Source organism: Penaeus monodon, chromosome 9 (assembly GCF_015228065.2).
Source record: "Penaeus monodon isolate SGIC_2016 chromosome 9, NSTDA_Pmon_1, whole genome shotgun sequence".
Taxonomy (NCBI): Eukaryota; Metazoa; Arthropoda; class Malacostraca; order Decapoda; family Penaeidae; genus Penaeus; species Penaeus monodon.
This window is the reverse complement of record NC_051394.1, coordinates 48,157,287-48,178,396: the sequence shown is the minus strand read 5'-3', so window position 1 is coordinate 48,178,396 and position 21,110 is coordinate 48,157,287. Positions and strand designations below refer to the sequence as shown.

At 34.9% G+C, this 21,110-nt stretch overlaps 2 protein-coding genes across 2 annotated transcripts in view; one reads left to right on the top strand and one right to left on the bottom strand.

The window, feature by feature from the left end:
- The window catches only part of LOC119577216 (protein KRI1 homolog), a gene marked incomplete in the record, with an annotated part of 11,722 nt that extends 3,597 nt beyond the window's left edge, over nucleotides 1-8,125 (top strand). Inside the window, 8 exon segments of the mRNA XM_037924956.1 lie at nucleotides 4,279-4,427; nucleotides 4,564-4,692; nucleotides 4,860-5,097; nucleotides 5,229-5,364; nucleotides 5,683-5,819; nucleotides 6,299-6,568; nucleotides 6,844-7,007; nucleotides 7,309-8,125. Coding sequence (XP_037780884.1) covers nucleotides 4,279-4,427; nucleotides 4,564-4,692; nucleotides 4,860-5,097; nucleotides 5,229-5,364; nucleotides 5,683-5,819; nucleotides 6,299-6,568; nucleotides 6,844-7,007; nucleotides 7,309-8,038 — 1,953 coding nt within the window.
- Nucleotides 8,126-10,057: 1,932 nt separating this feature from the next.
- On the bottom strand, nucleotides 10,058-17,985 carry LOC119577215 (GTP-binding protein 128up). Its single transcript, XM_037924955.1, has 9 exons — nucleotides 17,811-17,985; nucleotides 15,798-15,963; nucleotides 15,085-15,215; nucleotides 14,665-14,844; nucleotides 13,995-14,090; nucleotides 13,449-13,581; nucleotides 13,037-13,166; nucleotides 11,946-12,068; nucleotides 10,058-10,671 (listed from the first exon to the last, which is right to left on the bottom strand). Exons 1-9 carry the CDS (start codon nucleotides 17,847-17,849, stop codon nucleotides 10,569-10,571), a joined length of 1,101 nt encoding a protein of 366 aa, XP_037780883.1. The 5' UTR covers nucleotides 17,850-17,985; the 3' UTR covers nucleotides 10,058-10,568.
- Nucleotides 17,986-21,110: the final 3,125 nt, after the last annotated feature.

Below are 21,110 nucleotides of genomic sequence, written 5' to 3'. Positions count from 1 at the left end.
GGTTTCACATAAATTAGATATGTTAAGTAATTTTTCATGCCATACCCTCAGTCCATGAAGTGAAAATGAAAGAAAATCAATAACAAGAATCTTCAGATATTATGTAAATAAAAAAGGAAAAATCAATCTTCAAGTTCATGACTTTGCTCACACTGCAGTATTCAGAGCCTATATGGACTGATTTAAACCAAGATTTGGGGCCATATTGAGGACTCACTCAGCAAAAAGACTGGGAAGAATTTCTGTTAAGTGCATCATCTCTGCGCGCTGCCTATAATTGATCCGATCTCTCTTCCATTGCATCTGTTCTGTCATGCTTAATATTTGTCTAATTTGGAATCCATTTCTGGAGCTCAGTAACACCAGCATTGAAATCTAGAAAAAATCACATGAATGTTAGCTTTTTAAATAAGGAAAAAGTGTTATACATTACTTATATAAAGAATTTATAAATGTGTATGAGTGAGAGAATGCGAAATGTGAGTTAGTGAGGGATTGAGTGCACATGTGGTTGCATACATAAAAATTTGGGTGTATATGTGTCCTTGAGTGAGGCATACTTACAAATGTGCATCTGTGTGTGTGAGCATGTGAGTGAGTGTGTGTGTATTGTAGATAATGATAAGGGTAAAATTCATTATCTACAAACCTCTTCAGTTGACAGACCAAAGTCATTTGGCTCTACTTTCCGATATTTATACCGGCACGGCACTCCTCCCACAATGTCTTCAAAGTCAAGGTTGTAGTACTCATTAAAATGGAGTCAAAATCCTTTTCATCAGGGTTAAACCACAGGCTTCTTTTTCTGAGTGCCCCAGCAAACTTTGACTTTCTTTTGCGATTAACTCTGGATGAGGATTCTATAACTTCCTGCTGGGTGGTTCTTGGATTCCTCATTTGGATCATAATCAGCATCCATCTAGATGAAATGAAAAATACCATGCAATTTCACTATCACTATCTATTTACCTAAGCCACTAATTTATAAAACAAATTTGCAATGTTATAACAATATGAACAACCTGGACGAAAGTTTAACTTTTGTAGTATGCTGTCCATTCTAGTATTGGTTACATGTAGCAACATTAAATAGGGCAAATTATAATCAAATTAATAATTAAAAAAAAATATAATCAAATTAATGTTGACCAACTTCATTGAAAATGAGAAACTTAAAATATCCTTTCAAAGACAAAAAATGAAAAATTGTCCAAGGTAAAATGCTAAGTTTATGTTATATCTATCTGACTGACAAAATTTCCATTTTGATCTTCACCTTTTTTCGGTTAATCTATGGTCAGGTTTCTTTTTGTTGCATGATAATTGCAAGTCAAAAAATTACTTGATCAGTGATTGACTGAATATGCATTCTGGCAAAAGAAAACAATGTAAAATACTCACATTGAAATTTTCATAATCAAAGTTGTCATCATATTCCTGTTCTTCCTGCTCTTCTCCATCATCACCCTGGTCAGAGTCATCACCTCCTCCACCCACAACACACTTCCCATATTTATCCACATATTCATCATAATCCTCTGCAATGCATCGCAGGAGAACACAATGTAATAACTGAGCCAATAAGTTTAAGGTACACTAATTAATATACATATTTTTACTGTTGTGTGTGCAAAGCTGTGCATATTGGAATTAGAAGGTGTAGTGTTAGTCTTTGTGGATCTGGAGGCAGAAGGATGTTAAAGAATACTATGGTGTTAATACTAGAAACAAAAGCATCAGTGATAGGGGAGCTCACAAATAAGTATTCCACAAATTGATTTCCTAAACTGCTAGTACACCTAAACTATACAGAGTCGACAGTGCAACAGAATTTATTGCTACTTAGCAAACTTACTGAGATCATCGTCATCATCACTAAACACTGGCTTTCTATCATCCTCGACCTCCATGTTGTAGTAGTCATCCCCGAACATGTCAGCCATCTTGGCATCGTGAGCCTCTGGGTCGAAGTCTTCCTCCAGTTCATCATTCTGACAAATGTAAGGGAGAGGAACTGTCAAGTTGAAAAAAGGAAAAGTGGGGAAGAGGAAAGGGGCAACAAAAATTTCTTTTGTACAGCAATAAAAGACAAACTTTCGTTGTTTTCATTTTTTCTACTAACACCTAAATCAATATCCTCATTTCCTGAAGCTTGTTTGATCTTCAGAATTTTGTCTTGAATCTCCTGATATTTGAGGGATTTCAGGCGAGCAATCTCTTGTCTTTTTTGCTCTTTTTCCTCCTTTTTCCGTTTTTCATAGGCTTCACGTGCCTCCTTTCTTTTCTGCTTTTTTGCTCGGACTGAATCCTCAATATTTCTTGGGTAGTGCTTCAGGAATTCTTGCTCTGGTTCTTCAAACCTGGAAATAATGCAACATGAAAGGACAGTAAGAATGATACTACTACTAATAATAGTTCCCCAAGTAAGACCATAATAAATGGGAAGCTTATTGAAAAAAATCAATGTAATTGGAATAAGCAAAATTGAAAGAAATTTTGCTACTTGCTCATCTTCACAATAACTTACCTGAATCTATATTGTCTGTCAAAATCATCCATTCTTGCCAAGGTCTTTTCATCATCTGACAAAGTTTCCTCATCAATGACAGTTTCATTATATGCTCGATCGACATTCCCATCTTCCTCCTCTAGATATCTGAAACAATATTTCAAGTAAGTGTAAAATACATTCACAAACAAATACATAATCAGGAAAACCATGTCAAACATTAAAAGATATAATGTATATCTCGGAATAAAATAACTTTCTTACTTTGATGAGAAAGTGCAAAGCCATTCTATCCTTCGAGATTTTTACTTATCTAGGGTTGAGAAGGCTATTTTATTTAGGAATTTCCTTTGAGAAGTTAATAAATTATTTGGGGTGAAAAAAAATTTAAAAAAAAACAATTACTTAAACATAAAATATTTTATTTAAATTTAAAATTAAATAAAAATTTTTTTTTATTTTAATAGATAAAAGATTTTATTCAAATTATTTAAAATATATAATGAAATAATAGGAAGAAAAAAAAAAATAAAAAAAGAAAAAGATAAAAACGAAAAGAAAAAAAGACAAAAAGAAAAACAAAATAAAAAAAAAAAAAAAAAAGAAAGAAAGAAAAAAAAGGAGTAAAGAAGAAAAAAAAAAAAAAAAAAAAAAAAAAAAAAATATTATATATTATATATAAAACATATAGTATTAAATTTATTTTATATTAGTATATTATATTATATATTATATATATAAAATTATATATATTTTATAATTTTATATTACAAATTTATTATATATATATTTATATATATTAATATATATATATATATATATATATTATATTTTATATATATATATATTATATATTATATATTTATATAATATATATTTATTTATATTTAATATATATTATTTTTTTTATATTTTAATTTATATTAGTATATATATTACTTTTTTTAAATTTTTTTTATTTTTTTTTTTTTATAATTTTTTTTATTTATATATATTTTTATATTTTAATATTATATTTTTTATATTATTTTATATATATATTTTTATATTAATATATTTATTATTATTTTATTATTTTATATTGCTATATCAAATATATATATATTATATTTATATTTATATTCTATTATATTTATATATTTTTATATTTTATTATATTATATATATATATATATATTATATATATATTATATATATATATATATATATTAAAATTATAATATATTATATCAATATTTTATATATTAAAATATATATTATATATATATTTATATATATATTTTATTATTATATACATATATATTTAATCCAAATAATATTATATTATATATATATATATATTATATATATATATATATATTTATATATATATGTAATATATATAATTTTTTTTTTTTTTTTTTTTTTTTTTTTCTCCCCTTTTTCCTCTCTCTCTTTCCTCTCTTCTCTCTCTCTTTCTCTCTCTTCTCTGTCTCTGTCTCCCCGTCTGTCTCTGTCTCTGTCTCTGTCTTTTTTTCTCTGTCTCTTCTCTCTCTCCCTTCTCTTTCTCTCTTTTTCTCTTCTCTCTTTCTCCTCTTCTCTCTCTCTCTCTCTCTCTCTCATTTTCCAGGTATTTAGTTGTTTAAAATAATTTGAAATATATCTTTTCATCTATAATATAAAAATCTTGTACCCTGTTACCTCTGCCATTTAAATCAAAACCCCATCCTTTATGTTTTAAGTTTGTGTTCCTTTTATCATGGCAAAACCTTTGTTTTTCACCCCAAAAGGAAGATGTTATTAACTTCGTCAAAGGCAAGAAGAGGTCCCTAAAAGATAAGGAGGATGAGGCCATTCTGCAAACCCTGAGAGATAAGTGGAGCAACCCAAACATCTCGAAGGATGAGAAGTGGCTCGCGGACTTTTTCCTCAATCAAAAGTAAGGAAGAGTGCCTTAGTTTTATGTCCGAAGAATAATCATGTGTATATCTTATTAATGTGTATGACATCGGTTTCCCAGTGAGTATGTATTTGTTTGTGAATGTATTTTACACTTACTTGAAATATTGTTTCAGATATCTAGAGGAGGAAGATGGGAATGTCGATCGAGCATATAATGAAACTGTCATTGATGAGGAAACTTTGTCAGATGATGAAAAGACCTTGGCAAGAATGGATGATTTTGACAGACAATATAGATTCAGGTAAGTTATTGTGAAGATGAGCAAGTAGCAAAATTTCTTTCAATTTTGCTTATTCCAATTACATTGATTTTTTTCAATAAGCTTCCCATTTATTATGGTCTTACTTGGGGAACTATTATTAGTAGTAGTATCATTCTTACTGTCCTTTCATGTTGCATTATTTCCAGGTTTGAAGAACCAGAGCAAGAATTCCTGAAGCACTACCCAAGAAATATTGAGGATTCAGTCCGAGCAAAAAAGCAGAAAAGAAAGGAGGCACGTGAAGCCTATGAAAAACGGAAAAAGGAGGAAAAAGAGCAAAAAAGACAAGAGATTGCTCGCCTGAAATCCCTCAAATATCAGGAGATTCAAGACAAAATTCTGAAGATCAAACAAGCTTCAGGAAATGAGGATATTGATTTAGGTGTTAGTAGAAAAAATGAAAACAACGAAAGTTTGTCTTTTATTGCTGTACAAAAGAAATTTTTGTTGCCCCTTTCCTCTTCCCCACTTTTCCTTTTTTCAACTTGACAGTTCCTCTCCCTTACATTTGTCAGAATGATGAACTGGAGGAAGACTTCGACCCAGAGGCTCACGATGCCAAGATGGCTGACATGTTCGGGGATGACTACTACAACATGGAGGTCGAGGATGATAGAAAGCCAGTGTTTAGTGATGATGACGATGATCTCAGTAAGTTTGCTAAGTAGCAATAAATTCTGTTGCACTGTCGACTCTGTATAGTTTAGGTGTACTAGCAGTTTAGGAAATCAATTTGTGGAATACTTATTTGTGAGCTCCCCTATCACTGATGCTTTTGTTTCTAGTATTAACACCATAGATATTCTTTAACATCCTTCTGCCTCCAGATCCACAAAGACTAACACTACACCTTCTAATTCCAATATGCACAGCTTTGCACACACAACAGTAAAAATATGTATATTAATTAGTGTACCTTAAACTTATTGGCTCAGTTATTACATTGTGTTCTCCTGCGATGCATTGCAGAGGATTATGATGAATATGTGGATAAATATGGGAAGAGTGTTGTGGGTGGAGGAGGTGATGACTCTGACCAGGGTGATGATGGAGAAGAGCAGGAAGAACAGGAATATGATGACAACTTTGATTATGAAAATTTCAATGTGAGTATTTTACATTGTTTTCTTTTGCCAGAATGCATATTCAGTCAATCACTGATCAAGTAATTTTTTGACTTGCAATTATCATGCAACAAAAAGAAACCTGACCATAGATTAACCGAAGAAAAGGTGAAGATCAGAAATGGAAATTTTGTCAGTCAGATAGATATAACATCAACTTAGCATTTTTACCTTGGACAATTTTCAGTTTTGTCTTTAGAAAGGATATTTAAGTTTCTCATTTTCAATGAAGTTGGTCAACATTAATTTGATTATACTTTTATTATTAATTTGATTATAATTTGCCCTATTTAATGTTGCTACATGTAACAGAATACTAGAAATGGACAGCATACTACAAAAGTTAAACTTTCGTCCAGGTTGTTCATATTGTATAACATTGCAAATTGTTTTATCAGATTAGTGGCTTAGGTAAATAGATAGTGATAGTGAAATTGCAATGGTATTTTCATTTCATCTAGATGGATGCTGATTATGATCCAAATGAGGAATCCAAGAACCAGCAGCAGGAAGTTATAGAATCCTCATCCAGAGTTAATCGCAGAAGAAAGTCAAAGTTTGCTCGGGCACTCAAGAAAAAGAAGCCTGTGTTTAACCCTGATGAAAAGGATTTTGACTCCTATTTTAATGAGTACTACAACCTTGACTTTGAAGACATTGTGGGAGGAGTGCCGTGCCGGTATAAATATCGGAAAGTAGAGCCAAATGACTTTGGTCTGTCAACTGAAGAGGTTTGTAGATAATGAATTTTTACCCTTATCATTATCTACAATACACACACACTCACTCACATGCTCACACACACAGATGCACATTTGTAAGTATGCACTCACTCAAGGACACATATACACAATTTATATGTATGCAAGCACATGTGCACTCACTCCCTCACTAACTCACATACGCATTCTCTCACTCATACACATTTATAAAATTCTTTATATAAGTAATGTATATACACACTTTTTCCTTATTAAAATGCTAACATTCATGTGATTTTTTCTAGATTCTCAATGCTGGTGTTACTGAGCTCCAGAAATGGATTCCAATTAGACAAATATTAAGACATGACAGAACAGATGCAATGGAGAAGAGAGATCGGATCAATTATAGGCAGCGCGCAGAGATGATGCACATTAAACAGAAAATTCTTCCCAGTCTTTTTGCTGAGTGAGTCCTCAATATGGCCAAATCTTGGTTTAAATCAGTCCATATAGGCTCTGAATACTGCAGTGTGAAGACAAAGTCATGAACTTGAAGATTTGATTTTTTCCTTTTATTATTTACATAATATCTGAAGTATTCTTGTTATTGATTTTCTTTCATTTTACACTTCATGGACTGAGGGGTAATGGTGCATGAAAATATTACTTAACATATCTTAATTTAATGTGACCCATTTTACTGCAGGACAGATTTTATTTTCTCTTTTTATCTGCTGAAATGTAATGTTTCAAAAATATATTTTCAGAAATCCAGAGGATATTTTAGAAGCAGAGGAAGAAAAGAAAAGACAAAAGAACCTGAAGAAAAAACTAAGACGGCAAAAGAAGCTAGAAGAGCAGGAGAACATGTTAGGTGAAGGCAATACTGAACTAGATGATGGAGAGAATACAGAAAGATCTCGGAAAAAGCGTGGCTTAGAAGGAGCCAATACCAAATCACCCAAGAAGAAGAGAAAGGAGGAGGAGGAAGAGGAAGCTGCAGTTGAAGAAAACCAGAATGGGGAAGTTGAGACACCAAAGAAAAAGAAGAAGAAAAAGAAGAAGTTAGCAGTCATTGAAGGACATCAAGAACCAGAGGTAGAAACAGAAACAATTACAGAGGAAAGAATTAATGATAAGACAACAGAGGAGGAGGAAGAACACCAAGAACCAGAAATGGAAATACCAACATATACAGAGGAAAGTGGTAAGAAAAAGAAGAAAGTCATTGAAGAAAACCAGGAAAATGAGAACAAGAAGAAGAAAAAGAAAAAGAAGAAGAAGAAGGAAGAGGAAGCAGAAGAGGAGAAGGAGGTACAGGCACAAGATGTAAGTGAAGTAATTAAGCCTCCAAGGAAAGAGAAACGAAAATGGAAGACAAATGGAAAGGAAGATCCTTTCCTCCAGGGCATATGCGATGCAAGACTGGCAGCATATGGAGCAAACCCAAAGAAAATCAAGAACAAGGTGAAATATGGGAAAAAATCTGTTGACTGAAATAGTTGTTTTCATTCTGAGTATCTCAAAAGGAACAGCTGGGAATTTCTTTTATAATTTACACAAATAAAGTGTATTTTGACAGTTTCTACAGTTTACTATTGAAGCCTTATGGATTGTATATATATATATTTTTTCTTAACGGTAGGTTCATGTTTGAGCCGCCGTGGTCACAGCCTGATAATTGTAGTTTTCATGTGATGATATTGGAGTATGTGGTAGGGTCCCCAGTTCCTTTCCACGGAGAGTGCCGGTGTTACCTTTTAGGTAATCATTCTCTCTATTTATCCGGGCTTGGGACCAGCACCGACTTGGGCTGGCTTGCCCATTATGTATTGTGTGTGTGTGTGTGGTGGTGGTGTGTGTGTATCAAAAGTATAGACGCAGACACATCATTATGGGCCAGTGTCACATCATCTTTGAAAATCTCTAGAGTCCAATTAAGACGTAAGCAATTAAGAACGAATGGATTGTTTGGACAGGAATTAAGCATCTAGATTCAAACACAAAGCAAAGCAAAAAATCTGTGATGCATTTTGCAGTGCTTTGTTACTTATTTCTACTTTATATTATGCAATATACCCAATGGCAGTTTTTTTTAGTCAAGTCTTGCACTAATGATTTACATACTGTAAAACTATCAATCTCCTCCTAAGCAGCTCCATTTCATCTTGCCCGTTTGTTCCCTATGTAATGTTCCACTTTCAGTTCCACACATTCTGTTGTCCATGCTTTCCCTCACCAGCCTGCCAACCTGCCATTGATGAGCTTGTTAACTATTTAGTGGAGACAAGGAGTTAAGATATTTTTCTATACAGGGATCCCCATAATTCGTCACTCTTTCATCACTGACATTTTGTAGAGGTGTCAGTAATTGTTTCACTTTTTCATCACTAGGGTTCCTGTTGTTTATACACATTTCCACATAAGAAACTGAAGTGTAATGTATGTATGTATATATTGTGTGTATTTTTTTTTTTTTTTTTTTTTTTTTTTTTTTGTATGTGTATGTATTTGTGTGTGTGTGTGTGTGTTTGTTTGTGTGTGTGTGTGTGTGTGTGTATGTATTTGTGTGTGTGTGTGTATGTATTTGTGTTTGTGTGTGTATGTGTATGTATTTGTGTGTGGTATGTGTATGTGTGTATGTGTATGTATTTGTGTGTGTGTGTGTGTATGTATTTTGTGTGTGTGTGTGTATGTATTTGTGTGTGTGTGTTGTATGTATTTGTGTGTGTGTGTGTGTATGTATTTGTGTGTGTGTGTGTGTATGTATTTGTGTGTGTGTGTGTATGTATTTGTGTGTGTGTGTGTGTGTGTGTGTGTGTGTTGTGGTGTGTGTTTGTGTTTGTGGGGTGTGTGTGTTTGTGTGTGTGTGTGTGTGGTGTATTTGGGTGTGTGTGTATTTAGTGTGTATTTGGTGTGTGTGTGGTATGTATTTGTGTGTGTGTGTATGTATGTATTTGTGTGTGTGTATGTATGTATTTGTGTGTGTGGTATGTATGTATTTGTGTGTGTGTGTGTATGTATTTGTGTGTGTGTGTGTATGTATTTGTGTGTGTGTGTGTGTGTGTGTGTGTGTGTGTGTGTGTGTGTGTGTGTGTGTGTGTGTGTGTGTGTGTGTGTGTGTATACACATATATATGTATATATATACATATATATCCCCCCCCCACACACACACATATATAAACAAAATCACACAAACACTTTTTCCATCAATAGTTTTGTTTCTGTATGCTAATGGACTGATCGTATCACACTACCAAGGTGGCAAAATGCTCACGTAAACAAACATGGTGCCTGCCAAGTGTGGTCTCATGAATCACATAAGTATTCTCATATATAACATGTTATTTCAAAGAACTTGTTCTATCTAATTAACAAAAGAAAATTACATACATACATATTTTAGAACTTGTGTGACATCAATTATCTACAGAGATCATCATCTACACTCCAGATAGTGAAGTTATTAATACTGTTTATACCAATAATGAAAGGATAAAAATAACATTTCATCTTACAGATAAAGCAGACCAGTTTTTATTTATCCACTTGTATCCCATCACATTGTCTTAACGTGACCACCACACACCTCCATGACATTATCGGCCAAACATCAATGTGATGCTTTCCTATTCAAAGGCCATACACCATTAAGGTAGAAAGTATTACTAAAAAGGTATGCAAAATTGATCTATATTACCAAAGCTTCTCCACACAGTGGAAACTGTTAACAATAATTATGTCTTCATTATGTGGATAAAGCTTTACATATAAAGGCACTGAACAAATAAAACAAGGAAGTTAGTCCATATAACTGAGATAAGAGTAGCTTTGCTTAATATATGTTTTACAGAACTTATAAAACAGCTTTAATTCCATATAAGTAACAATTTTGCAAACAATCCTTTTAATATTGATTAGATGTTCCTACAAGAAAATAAAACAAGAAAAAAAAAAAAAAAATCTTGGAGAGTACTGCACTTCATAGAAATCATGTCAAAACAGTGTGTTAACCACGCTCAGTTTTATACTTTTTTGCAAATCTGTACCACATCCTCATCATTTAACTCGTGATCCTTGCCAACCTTTTGTGGCTGATGTTTAACTGAGCTGCCCCAAACCAAAGCACTGGAAAGAAAAAAAAAAAAACTTCCTTTAGTGAAATAATCATTTGTATTATATTCTATTTTGTTTAAGAAGCTTAATAACCTGCAATGGTAAATTCATTTACAATTATTCAAATGTATGTATATTTTACAGTAATTTTCTGTGTTACATTCACTTTTGTTTAAGAAGCTCAATAATTTGTTAAGATTTCACTTACAATTAATGGGCATTTGTGTATATCCAAATTTATGCATATTTTAGAGTAAACAGTAAATGCTTCTTTTACAGTTTCTCTTTCTTTTTCTTTTTTGGACAGGGGGGACCACTTCATGAAGTATATCATGAAGTACCATTTAGCTGCTACAGCTACACTACAACCAAACTATAATATATAAAGCACCCAAATTTCAGTGCCTTAGTCCTAAAACGTTAGGTGTATAAATTGAAGCCGTCACCAGCTGTGTATAGAGGTTTAGTGTAAATTGGGCTATTTGCACCACTACACTTCTTCAAAAGTTTAAGGGGATCGTCACCCTAATTTTTTGTCTAATATATTTATATATCCATACATACATACATACATATCTATATATATGTGTATATATGTGTATATATATATCTCTATCTATCTATCTATATATATATATATAAAATTATGAGAATGATTTGGTAACATTATCCCTACATTGTGGCTGAGTTAAGTTGGGGGAAAAAAAAAAAAAAAAAAAAAAAAACACTGGCAGATAACCCCCCCCCCCCCCCCCCCCCCCCCCCGTGCATACAGCATACAAACACACATTACTCAATGAGCAGGCACACGTGATGAATTTAATTCCTTTTTATGGTAAACTTATGTTGAAATCATGTGCCCTTAGCATTCACTTAAATCAACATCTGGCAACTCTCTGGCTTATATAAGCTTGCCACTATGTCTAAATGAAATGCCAACAATTGATATAAATATTCAAACTCCCACTTTTTTTTTTTACCCTAAAATTTAAATTAGCATCTCTATACTGCTACCACCCTGAAAAAGTTTTAAAAATCTAAAGTACCATAATAAGGGTAGCCAGATTAGATGGTGATGATCCTCATAAAACTAGTAACAGTTACAAGCTGCATTGGAATGGGTAATGTGAAATAGACAATTATACATGTATCACATATACTTGGATTTTATACAACAGAGAGGGTTTGGGAATGAGTGAAGAAAATTAAGCATTTACTATACTTCTAAACCAAAGAAGTTTCTTGTTCCCTTACAAAGAAAACAAATATAATACATGTATACTTACTATTTGAACTCCCTTATGATGGTTCTATGAATTTTGTTACAGAAATCTTCCACGGTCTTCCTATCTGATCGCAAAACAACTGGAGAATTGTAGTCCGGCAACTGGCCTTTTGGTTTTGTATAACTGAAATGAGAAAAGTCACATTATACAATTGGATTATGAAAAAAAGTGTATGTATTCAAACTTTTCCTTTCCTCCAAGTCTTCTTAGAGACAAATAATGACCTGACAAAATATAAAGAATATGTTCGGACATTCCAAAGTCCAGTACATATACTAACAAAATATAAAACCTATGAAATTAAAACATGGTAAGAACAATAATACCTTTATATACATATAAACACACAACCCATCACTCTATGTACACATACACAATGTGAAATGATATGTTTATATCTTAGATGTATTGAAATGATACGTTTATATCTTAGTTGTATGGATTATCAACTACTGAACACCCTTACTCACTTCAACCAAATCAAGCCAAACAATTTAGGCAGTGTATTAATATGTGTGCTTGATTGACATATGATTGGCCAGCATTTTCAACTTATAAATTCAAAGATGTAAAATCATGTGGCAAATCATTGCTAATCTTTGCACGGTGCAGGAGTTTTAGGGGGGAAAAGAAGGGGGAGGGGTGAAAGTACCCTCTCCTACATCTCTGATATCATAAAATCATTCTCCCATTCTTACTACATTATCATGTAATACACAGTTTGACATCACTGATGGTTTTAAAAATTAAATGAACAAAACTATGAATGAGGGAAGGATGGGGAGAGAGAGAGAGAGAGAGAGAGAGAGAGAGAGAGAGAGAGAGAGGAGAGAGAGAGAGAGAGAGAGAGAGAGAGAGAGAGAGAGAGAGAGAGAGAGAGGAAGGGAGAGAGGGAGAGAGAGGAGAGAGAGAGAGAGAGAGGAGAGAGAGAGAGAGAGGAGAGAGAGAGAGAGAGAATGAGAGAGAGAGAGAGAGAGAGAGAGAGAAGAGAGAGAGAGAGAGAGAGAGAGAGAGAGAGAGAGAGAGAGAGAGAATCCATACTACAAAATGCCAATAAACATGAAATGAAACCCACAAGTCTAAACACTCACATTCTTGTCAAGTTGAGGTACTGCCACATTTTCTCGAGCAAATCATCGAAGTTCCATTTGTGGTGAGCGGATATGGGTACGCAGTGGGGGATGCGGTAGATGATGTCCAATTCCTCAATGCTAATCTGATCTGAAGGAATAGAGGAATCACTTAACATGCTGCCATTTACTATTTGGAGTAGAATTTATTTGTGCTATTCCAGCCAAAAGGAAAATAACAAGATAATAATAATTGCCAACTAATAATTTCAGTCTAGTTTATCACCTTATTGCCTCAAAGAAAGACAAGAAGAAGAGGAGGAGGAGGAAAGAGAATAATTTCACAGTCTATTTCCAAACAATTTTAATGATGTAGACTACTCTAAAATCTTTCCATACATATGTAAAAAATTAATTCTAGAGAGTTACTTACCAATCTTATTAAGCAGGTAGATGCATGGGATGTAAACGCGGTTGCCTTCTATCACATCGATCAGGTCATCAGCTGTGGCATCATATTTGAGGACAATGTCAGCATTGTGGATGCGGTATTCTGCCAAGATTGTCTGTTGGATAAAAGAAAAAAAAAGTAGATGATTAATTTCCCAAGTAAAAAAAATTGTTAGGATGAAAAATATGACTATTATTTTTTATGGAATGTGGGCATACGTAAAGAAACACAGTCAAAGGCATAAAAAAAAAAGTGTTTACACTATCCATATTACAAATGCTCAATCCGAATGGTTTGAGCTCCAATAACATATCATATAGCTTAATATCAATAGCATATTTTCAGTTTATAATGGATACATTCTGCTGAATCATCATTGCATAATGTATTTACTTGTATTAGCTTAGTCAGTCAATTATGGTATCCCTAAAAAATTTGAATCAGAACTGACATTTTGTTTGCTATCTTGACCCTCTAAGTTATACCTCTATCTAACACATTTTCCAAAGATATTAATATGAAACTTACCTTTACAAGTTCTAAGTCCAGTTCTGTCTGAGGTACAGCACACTGCAAGTTTATTCCACCTTTCTCCTTCTTGCGGAATGTGATCTGAGGAGGCTCCTGTAGAAGATGACAAAATATAAAAATTACTGATAAATATTTCCAGCAATCCTTTTAACAATGCACAGTCCACATAACATACTTTCCTACTATTCCTCTTACACATCAGTGATATATGTGTTACTACAACCATCACAGAAGTCACTTGAGTCATAGTCAAAACTACCTGTACAAGATTTGCTCCTCCTTACTCAATAAATACTAATATTACACATACTGAATAGTAATCCTGTGTATCTGGTGAAGTTACATAGCCCAATAAGCTATGCAGACGTTTTCACGTCTGAAATTATTAGATTTACGCACAGAGGCTCCAAATTACTTTACTGGAAATTACTGTTGCACTTTTCCCTAGTTAAGGTGTTTTTCATTGATAAGTCCTCAGAACTTATCATAAAGAGATCACTTTTTGATTTAGGACAAAATGCCTATCAATATTCATTTGGCAGTATCTAATAACCACATAACTTAGGCTGTCAAACTCTGCATTGAGTAACTGCATGCTGGACATGTATCTTATGATTCATTAACAAAGATTACATTATGACCTATCATTTGATCTCCAATAACTTACTTTGTTCAGTCTGATGCCAAAACCTTCCAATTCATGAGTAATCAACTTTTTGTGTCCAAGGGGCTTCAAAACATCAAGGACAATGAATATGAGAGAACAGGTGCGAGCCACAGCAATGACCTGCTTACCACGACCTTTGCCGTCCTTGGCTCCCTCAATGATACCGGGTAAATCCAGTAACTGAAGAAAAGAGGGACAAATATTAAATATGCAATGAAATAACAGTAAATAATGAATGTCAAACCAAATACTGACAGAAAGCTTATTGCCAAAATCTGACAATTCAGTAAAATTCAATATAAAAATACCCTAAAAGATTAACCTTCTTTAATTAACTATGCAATCTTTTCTTCACTATCATAAAATAATTTACCATCCAACAGCCCACTATCTTACTTATTACTTTTATAATTGCCTGACCTGGATCTTGGCTCCCTTGTACTTGATGCAGCCAGGAACGGTCGTTAGGGTTGTGAACTCATAGGCAGCCACCTCAGAATACACACCTGCAAGGTTGCTAAGCAGTGTGGACTTGCCCACAGAGGGAAAACCTGCAAAAAGGATGATGAGTTTCAATACATTACTCATTAGTGAATTACAAATCTATAAAATATGTAGGGATAAAATAAATAAAGCCATTTCTGGGAACTACAAAACCGAATTGTGAAACAATGTGGGTAATTAATAGTATCAACTATGCTTCATAAGAAAGTTGGGCGGGTATAGTGGGAAAGGGAGGAAGAGAGGAAGGGAGGGAGGGAGGGGAGAGAGAGGGAGGGAGGGGGGAGAGAGGGAGAGAGGAGAGAGGGAGAGAAAGAGAGAGGGAGAGGGGGGAGAGGGGGAGGGAGAGAGAGAGAGAGGAGAGAGAGAGAGAGAGAGAGAGAGAGAGAGAAGAGAGAGGGGGGGAAGGGGGGGGAAGGGGGGGGGAGAGGAGAGGGAGAGGGAGGGGAGGGAAGGGGGAGAGGGAGAGGGGAAGGGGTGGGAGAGGGAGAGGGGAAGGAGAGAGAGAGAGAGAAAGAGAGAGAGAGAAGATGAGAGGAGAGAGAGAGGAGAGAAGAGGAGAGGAGAGAGAGGAAGAGGACCATTATGCAAACTTCAATTACGTAAAAAACCAAACTCATAACTTAACTCACCCACAAAACCAATACGAGCGTCACCAGTCTTGGCGACATCAAAACCTTCCCCGGTGACTGATCCACCACCCTTGGGAGTAATGAGCTCTCGGCGCAACTTGGCCAGCTTAGCCTTCAACAAGCCCAAGTGACCCATAGTGGCCTTGTTCTTCTGGGTTCGGGCCATCTGTCCAAGAAAGGTGAATCAGTCAGCACACAAGAAGATAGGATACAGAACCATACTGATTCCAATGATTCTAATCTATTACACTGTAATTTGAAAAATACACATAGATAAATGACCATTTGTGGTGGCATCATTGGCATTAGAGCAATCACTGTGCTATACTCAGTCCCTGTTTCACACACACACAAACACATGTGTGCCCTAACTTTCTCCCTTACTCAAATACAAAAAAAAATACAAATACAAATACAAACAAACAAACAAACAAACACACACACACACACACACTATAACGGGTACAGAACCCAATTACAATGGTTTAGCAGGGTAGTTATACTTGTTATACGGCATGACTCTTTATTGATGAGAGTACAGAACAGTAAGGGAACACATGAGACGATGTCTTTGGGTAAAGCGGTGAGTGCAGGGTCACGCGTCAGATTGACCTGCCACCTCAGGCGCTGAGCACGTAATGTCGGGTCAGGCGAGGTCAGATAACATCGTCATCTATGTCCTCGCTGAGTCCTTGGACTTGGAACCATGTGGTAAACAGCCACGTGGTCTATTTGGATAATGGCTTATGTATATGCTATACACACACACATACAGAGAGTTATACAACCTCCTATTAATCTAAAAATGTAATGGAGTGGGGTAATTATCCCTGAGAAAAGATAATAATTCATCATCTTAAATTTTAAAATTTAAGTCAATCTTCCTTGTGAATCATCAGCTAAGGGAACAATCCAAGCTATATTTGAAAAAGTTATCCCAGTTACACTTCACTTACGAATGAAATTGGGGACACTATAAATATATGAGTAAAATGCATACAAAATATTTTTTCAAATCATAATACAATAAAATGTGTAATTAGATGTACTTCTAATTATCTATACAGATGTATCAAATAAAGACAAAGATATACCAACAGTTAACTCTAACATGTACTTATACAGTGCATGGAGCAGGAGCGATGACTTAAAGGTTAAGAGGATTCAGCTGGATTGGCTCAAGCAAAGAAGGATATACAAGGGGAGTGAGTGTCTAGGCAGATACTGTGGGTGTGGCTGAAAACATTGGGTAAAAATACCCCGACAATCATTTAAAAAGTCGACTGTAATCATTTACATGAATGACATATTAGATTTAGCAAAAACTGATATATTCTATGTGGTGGAATGAACTGCATGAGTTTTTAAAAATGTGTAGTTACAATGGATCTCTCTAATAAAGTTTTAACCCTTATGAACCAGATAAGATGACTATTAGGTCATGAAAAATTTTACCCAAGGAGGGGTGAGGTAAACATGCCGTTGTGGGAAAATCTGACTGCTGGCCAGGGTGACGTGAACTTGCAATAGAGAGCATTTCAGCGAAAGGCCAAGGCGAGAGAAATGATCCCGTGAATGAGGGATTAGGGGGAGAAACCTCTCACTTGCTTCGAAACACAGAGACTTTAATAATAAACAGGTTTCACCCGGAAATCAGTGTTAGGTGTCACTTCCATGTTTCCCCCCCCCCCCAAAAAAAAAAAAAAAAAAAAAAAAAGCCATAAAAGCACAGATTGGGAAGGTACTTGTGAAAATAGAACACAATATGCATGATTTGCTTGTCAGTTCTAAAACACCTATAATGTTGGTGCTACTTCCATGAACTCACTCTCCGTAACCACAACTCTAAATACACGATAAACGTATTTCTATTTCACATATAAGAGAAAAAAATAATGCACGTAAATTAAAAATCCCCAAATCACATGTAAACAACCCAGCCTTTCCAGCCGCCACAAGTCTCCTCTTCTCCCTCATTTCTCGGACATTCCCTGCCACTCCGCTCATAGTTACCTCGGCCTCGATGTCCGCGATTTTCTGCAGGATACTCATGTTTGCGAGATTTTCTTTTTACACCACAATCATATTAAATAGAACGTCCTCACCGGACCTTCTCTCTCGCGCCGCCACGCCGTGTTGACGTGACAGACCCATCTGGCGGCCGCGGGAGCAAGCTGGGCGGTGACGATCGGAATGCGCAATGAGGATTTTTTTTATTCAGGTATTTTGAGGCAATTTGTTAATGTGCATTGTTGATTGACTTTAACTGAAAAGGGTAATTGTCTTTTTGTCTAAATATCTACACATACATATGCGTAAACTATATGTATATATATCTACATCTTTATCTATACCTATACCTATATCTATATTTATCTATTTTATCTACGAATATGTATATGTATGTTTGTATATGTACGAACATATGTGTATGTGTATTTATATATACCATATATATATATATATATATATATATATATATATATATATATATATATATATACATATATAAATGCATACACACACACACACACACACACACACACACACACACACACACACACACACACACACACACACACACACATATATATATATATATATATATATATATATATATATATATATATATATAAATATATATAAACTTATATATACATATATGTATATATATTCATATAAATCCATATATGTTTTCATATCTATCTATCTATCTATCTATCTATATATATATATATGTGTGTGTGTGTGTGTGTGTGTGTGTGTGTGTGTGTGTGTGTGTGTGTGTGTGTGTGTGTGTGTGTGTGTGTGTGTGTGTGTGTGTGTGTGTTGTGTGTGTGTGTGTGTATCTATTTAATATATCTAGCTGTCTATATATCATCATCATCATCATTATCATCATCAGCCTGAATCGATCCACTGCAAGTACGTAGGCCTCTCCCAATCTCTTCCAACTTTTGTCTTGTGTTTTTGTTTCCAATCTTGGCCCCTAAATTTCGTTATTTCGTCATACCATCTTGTCACTGGTCTGGCTCTTGGCCTCTTTATGTTATCTATTGCCCAGTCTGTTACCTTCTTTTTCCAAATGTCGTCCTGTCTCCGACATATTTGACCTGTCCATTTTTTTTTCTTCATTTTGATGCTCACAAGTATATCTTCCAGTTTTGTCTGTTACCGATCCACGTCGCCCTCTTTCGATCTCTTAGGCTAATTCTCAACATCAACCTCTCCAGTCCTCTCTGGGCACTTATTAGTTTCTTCTCCAGTAAGTTGGTTGTGGTCCATGTTTATGATCCATAGGTCATAACTGGGAGGACTCAATGGTTAAAGACTTTTCTTTTTAAACATAATGGCAAGGAGCCTTTTAATCTGCTACTGTGTTTGCCGAAGGCCTAGACTGATGCGTCGCTTAATTTCTTCTTCGCTAGATGTGTTTGTTTGTGAGAGTTGCCCTAGGTGTATATATATTTGTCCACTACCTCTAGGGCTTTGTACTGTATATGTCTCTGTTCGAATTTAATTCTGCTGTTTAACATGATCTTAGTCTTTTTCTTGTTCATCCTAAGTCCGACTTTCAGACTTCCTCTATCCAGATCGTTTATTAGTAGACGCATTTCATTTGCAGATTCACTGAAGAAACAATATCATCTGCAAATCTTTGATTGTTTAGTACTGCTGGTATTTGTACCGAGTCAAATGCCTTTTCGTAGTTGATGAATGCCATCATACACGTTTGGATGTGGTCTGTTGTTGAGAATCCATTGCGGAAGCCTGCCTGTTTTCTAGGCTGGTTAGAATCTAGGCTGTCAGAGATTCAAGTTGTGATGACTTTTGTAAACAGTGTGTAAGTAACTGAAAGGATACTTATGGGTCGGTAGTTTTTTTTTAGATACCTTCTATCCCCTTTTTATGTATCAAAATAATTGTAGCATTTTTTCCAGGCTTTCGCAGTTTTTGCGTTGAGAAGGCATTTATATATATGTATGTGTGTCCAGTCATAGATATAATGAACGTCTTAAAATAGGAATTTCTCGCTCTCTCTGAAATAACTTCACGAGGAAGGTCATTCCTCACAGAAGGAAAACAGCCTACCGCTGTGTATGTCATATAACAAAAACCAGTGTCTTTAACTGAGTACTATTGGGGCCAACACACAAGCCAGTATCCTGCCGTAACCCGTGCTTCCTTGGAGATCAGCTCCAACCTCTGAAACAAGCCGGGTAATGAGGCAAGACGCCCGTAATAGCCTTAATTCTCGCTGAAACTGTTCTTCTATTATCCTTTTATCCATCGTGCAATCTTATGCAACATGATAAACATAAATATGATTAATAATTGCTTGAAATCGAGGTTAATTTCGAAATATAGGTATGTATTTGAGTTGCCATAACTCTCTCTCACGCACACGCACATGCTCATACACGCGCACAAGCACACACGCACATGCACACACGCACATGCACACACGCACATGCACACACGCCGCACACCGCACACACACACACACACACACACACACACACACACACACACACACACACACACACACACACACACACACACACACAAAGTCATAATGCATATTATCATATGATTTTTTTTTCTGGCTCAGGTTTATATTTCTGATGATTATCAAGTTATCGTCTTACTGTAGACGCACCTATGTTTTTAGACATTAATGATTTCTTTGCGCAGTAAAAACCTCATACGATTTAAAATAGTTATACTTTAAAAATATTTTAGCACTACAGAGAATGGACGTCTTTTAGGGATAAATAGTCTATTTTTGTCCTCAAGAATACAATTTATAATGAGCTCATTTTCTTTTCTATTCGTTGATATGAAATTAGATAAAATATCATTTAGTTAGAGTGCGTTAGGAATTAGCGAAAGCTGTCCATTACCACTTCCATCGCGCTTGTGTTGCCACTGCGGAAATTCTCAACAATTTGCTGAGAGAAATGGGTTTGGTGGGAAGCAATTTACTGTGAGAGCTGCATCACAAGTGGATTTTTTCTTTTTGTCGAAATCTGCTCTCGATCTCTAGCTAGAAATATTTTTTTTCCTGAAATAACACTGATGATAACAATAACAATTATGATAAAGGATAAATAAACCTGAAATAAACGATAGCCTTCTGATATGACGATTATATAAAAAGAATCACGCAGTTTAACTTTCATCGGTATTCATGTTGTTAGTGTTCTTTTAAAGTTGTTAAGTATTCAGCACGTTTGATGAAAATTATGGTTGTTAACAGGTGTATAGTAAAGAGCAATTGCCTCGTAGCTGGTAAAAGTCTGTGCTGCTCGT

Bases quoted from the DNA above. Each gene is read 5' to 3' on its own strand.
- LOC119577215 (XM_037924955.1), bottom strand. From the start codon at position 17,849: ATGAGTATCCTGCAGAAAATCGCGGACATCGAGGCCGAG. The intron at 14,845-15,084 runs GTCAGGCAATTA...TCTTTTCTTCAG, and splicing joins ACAAGGGAGCCAAGATCCAG to TTACTGGATTTACCCGGTAT. The intron at 10,672-11,945 runs GTAAGTATACAT...TTTTCTTTCCAG, and splicing joins ATCATAAGGGAGTTCAAATA to TGCTTTGGTTTGGGGCAGCT.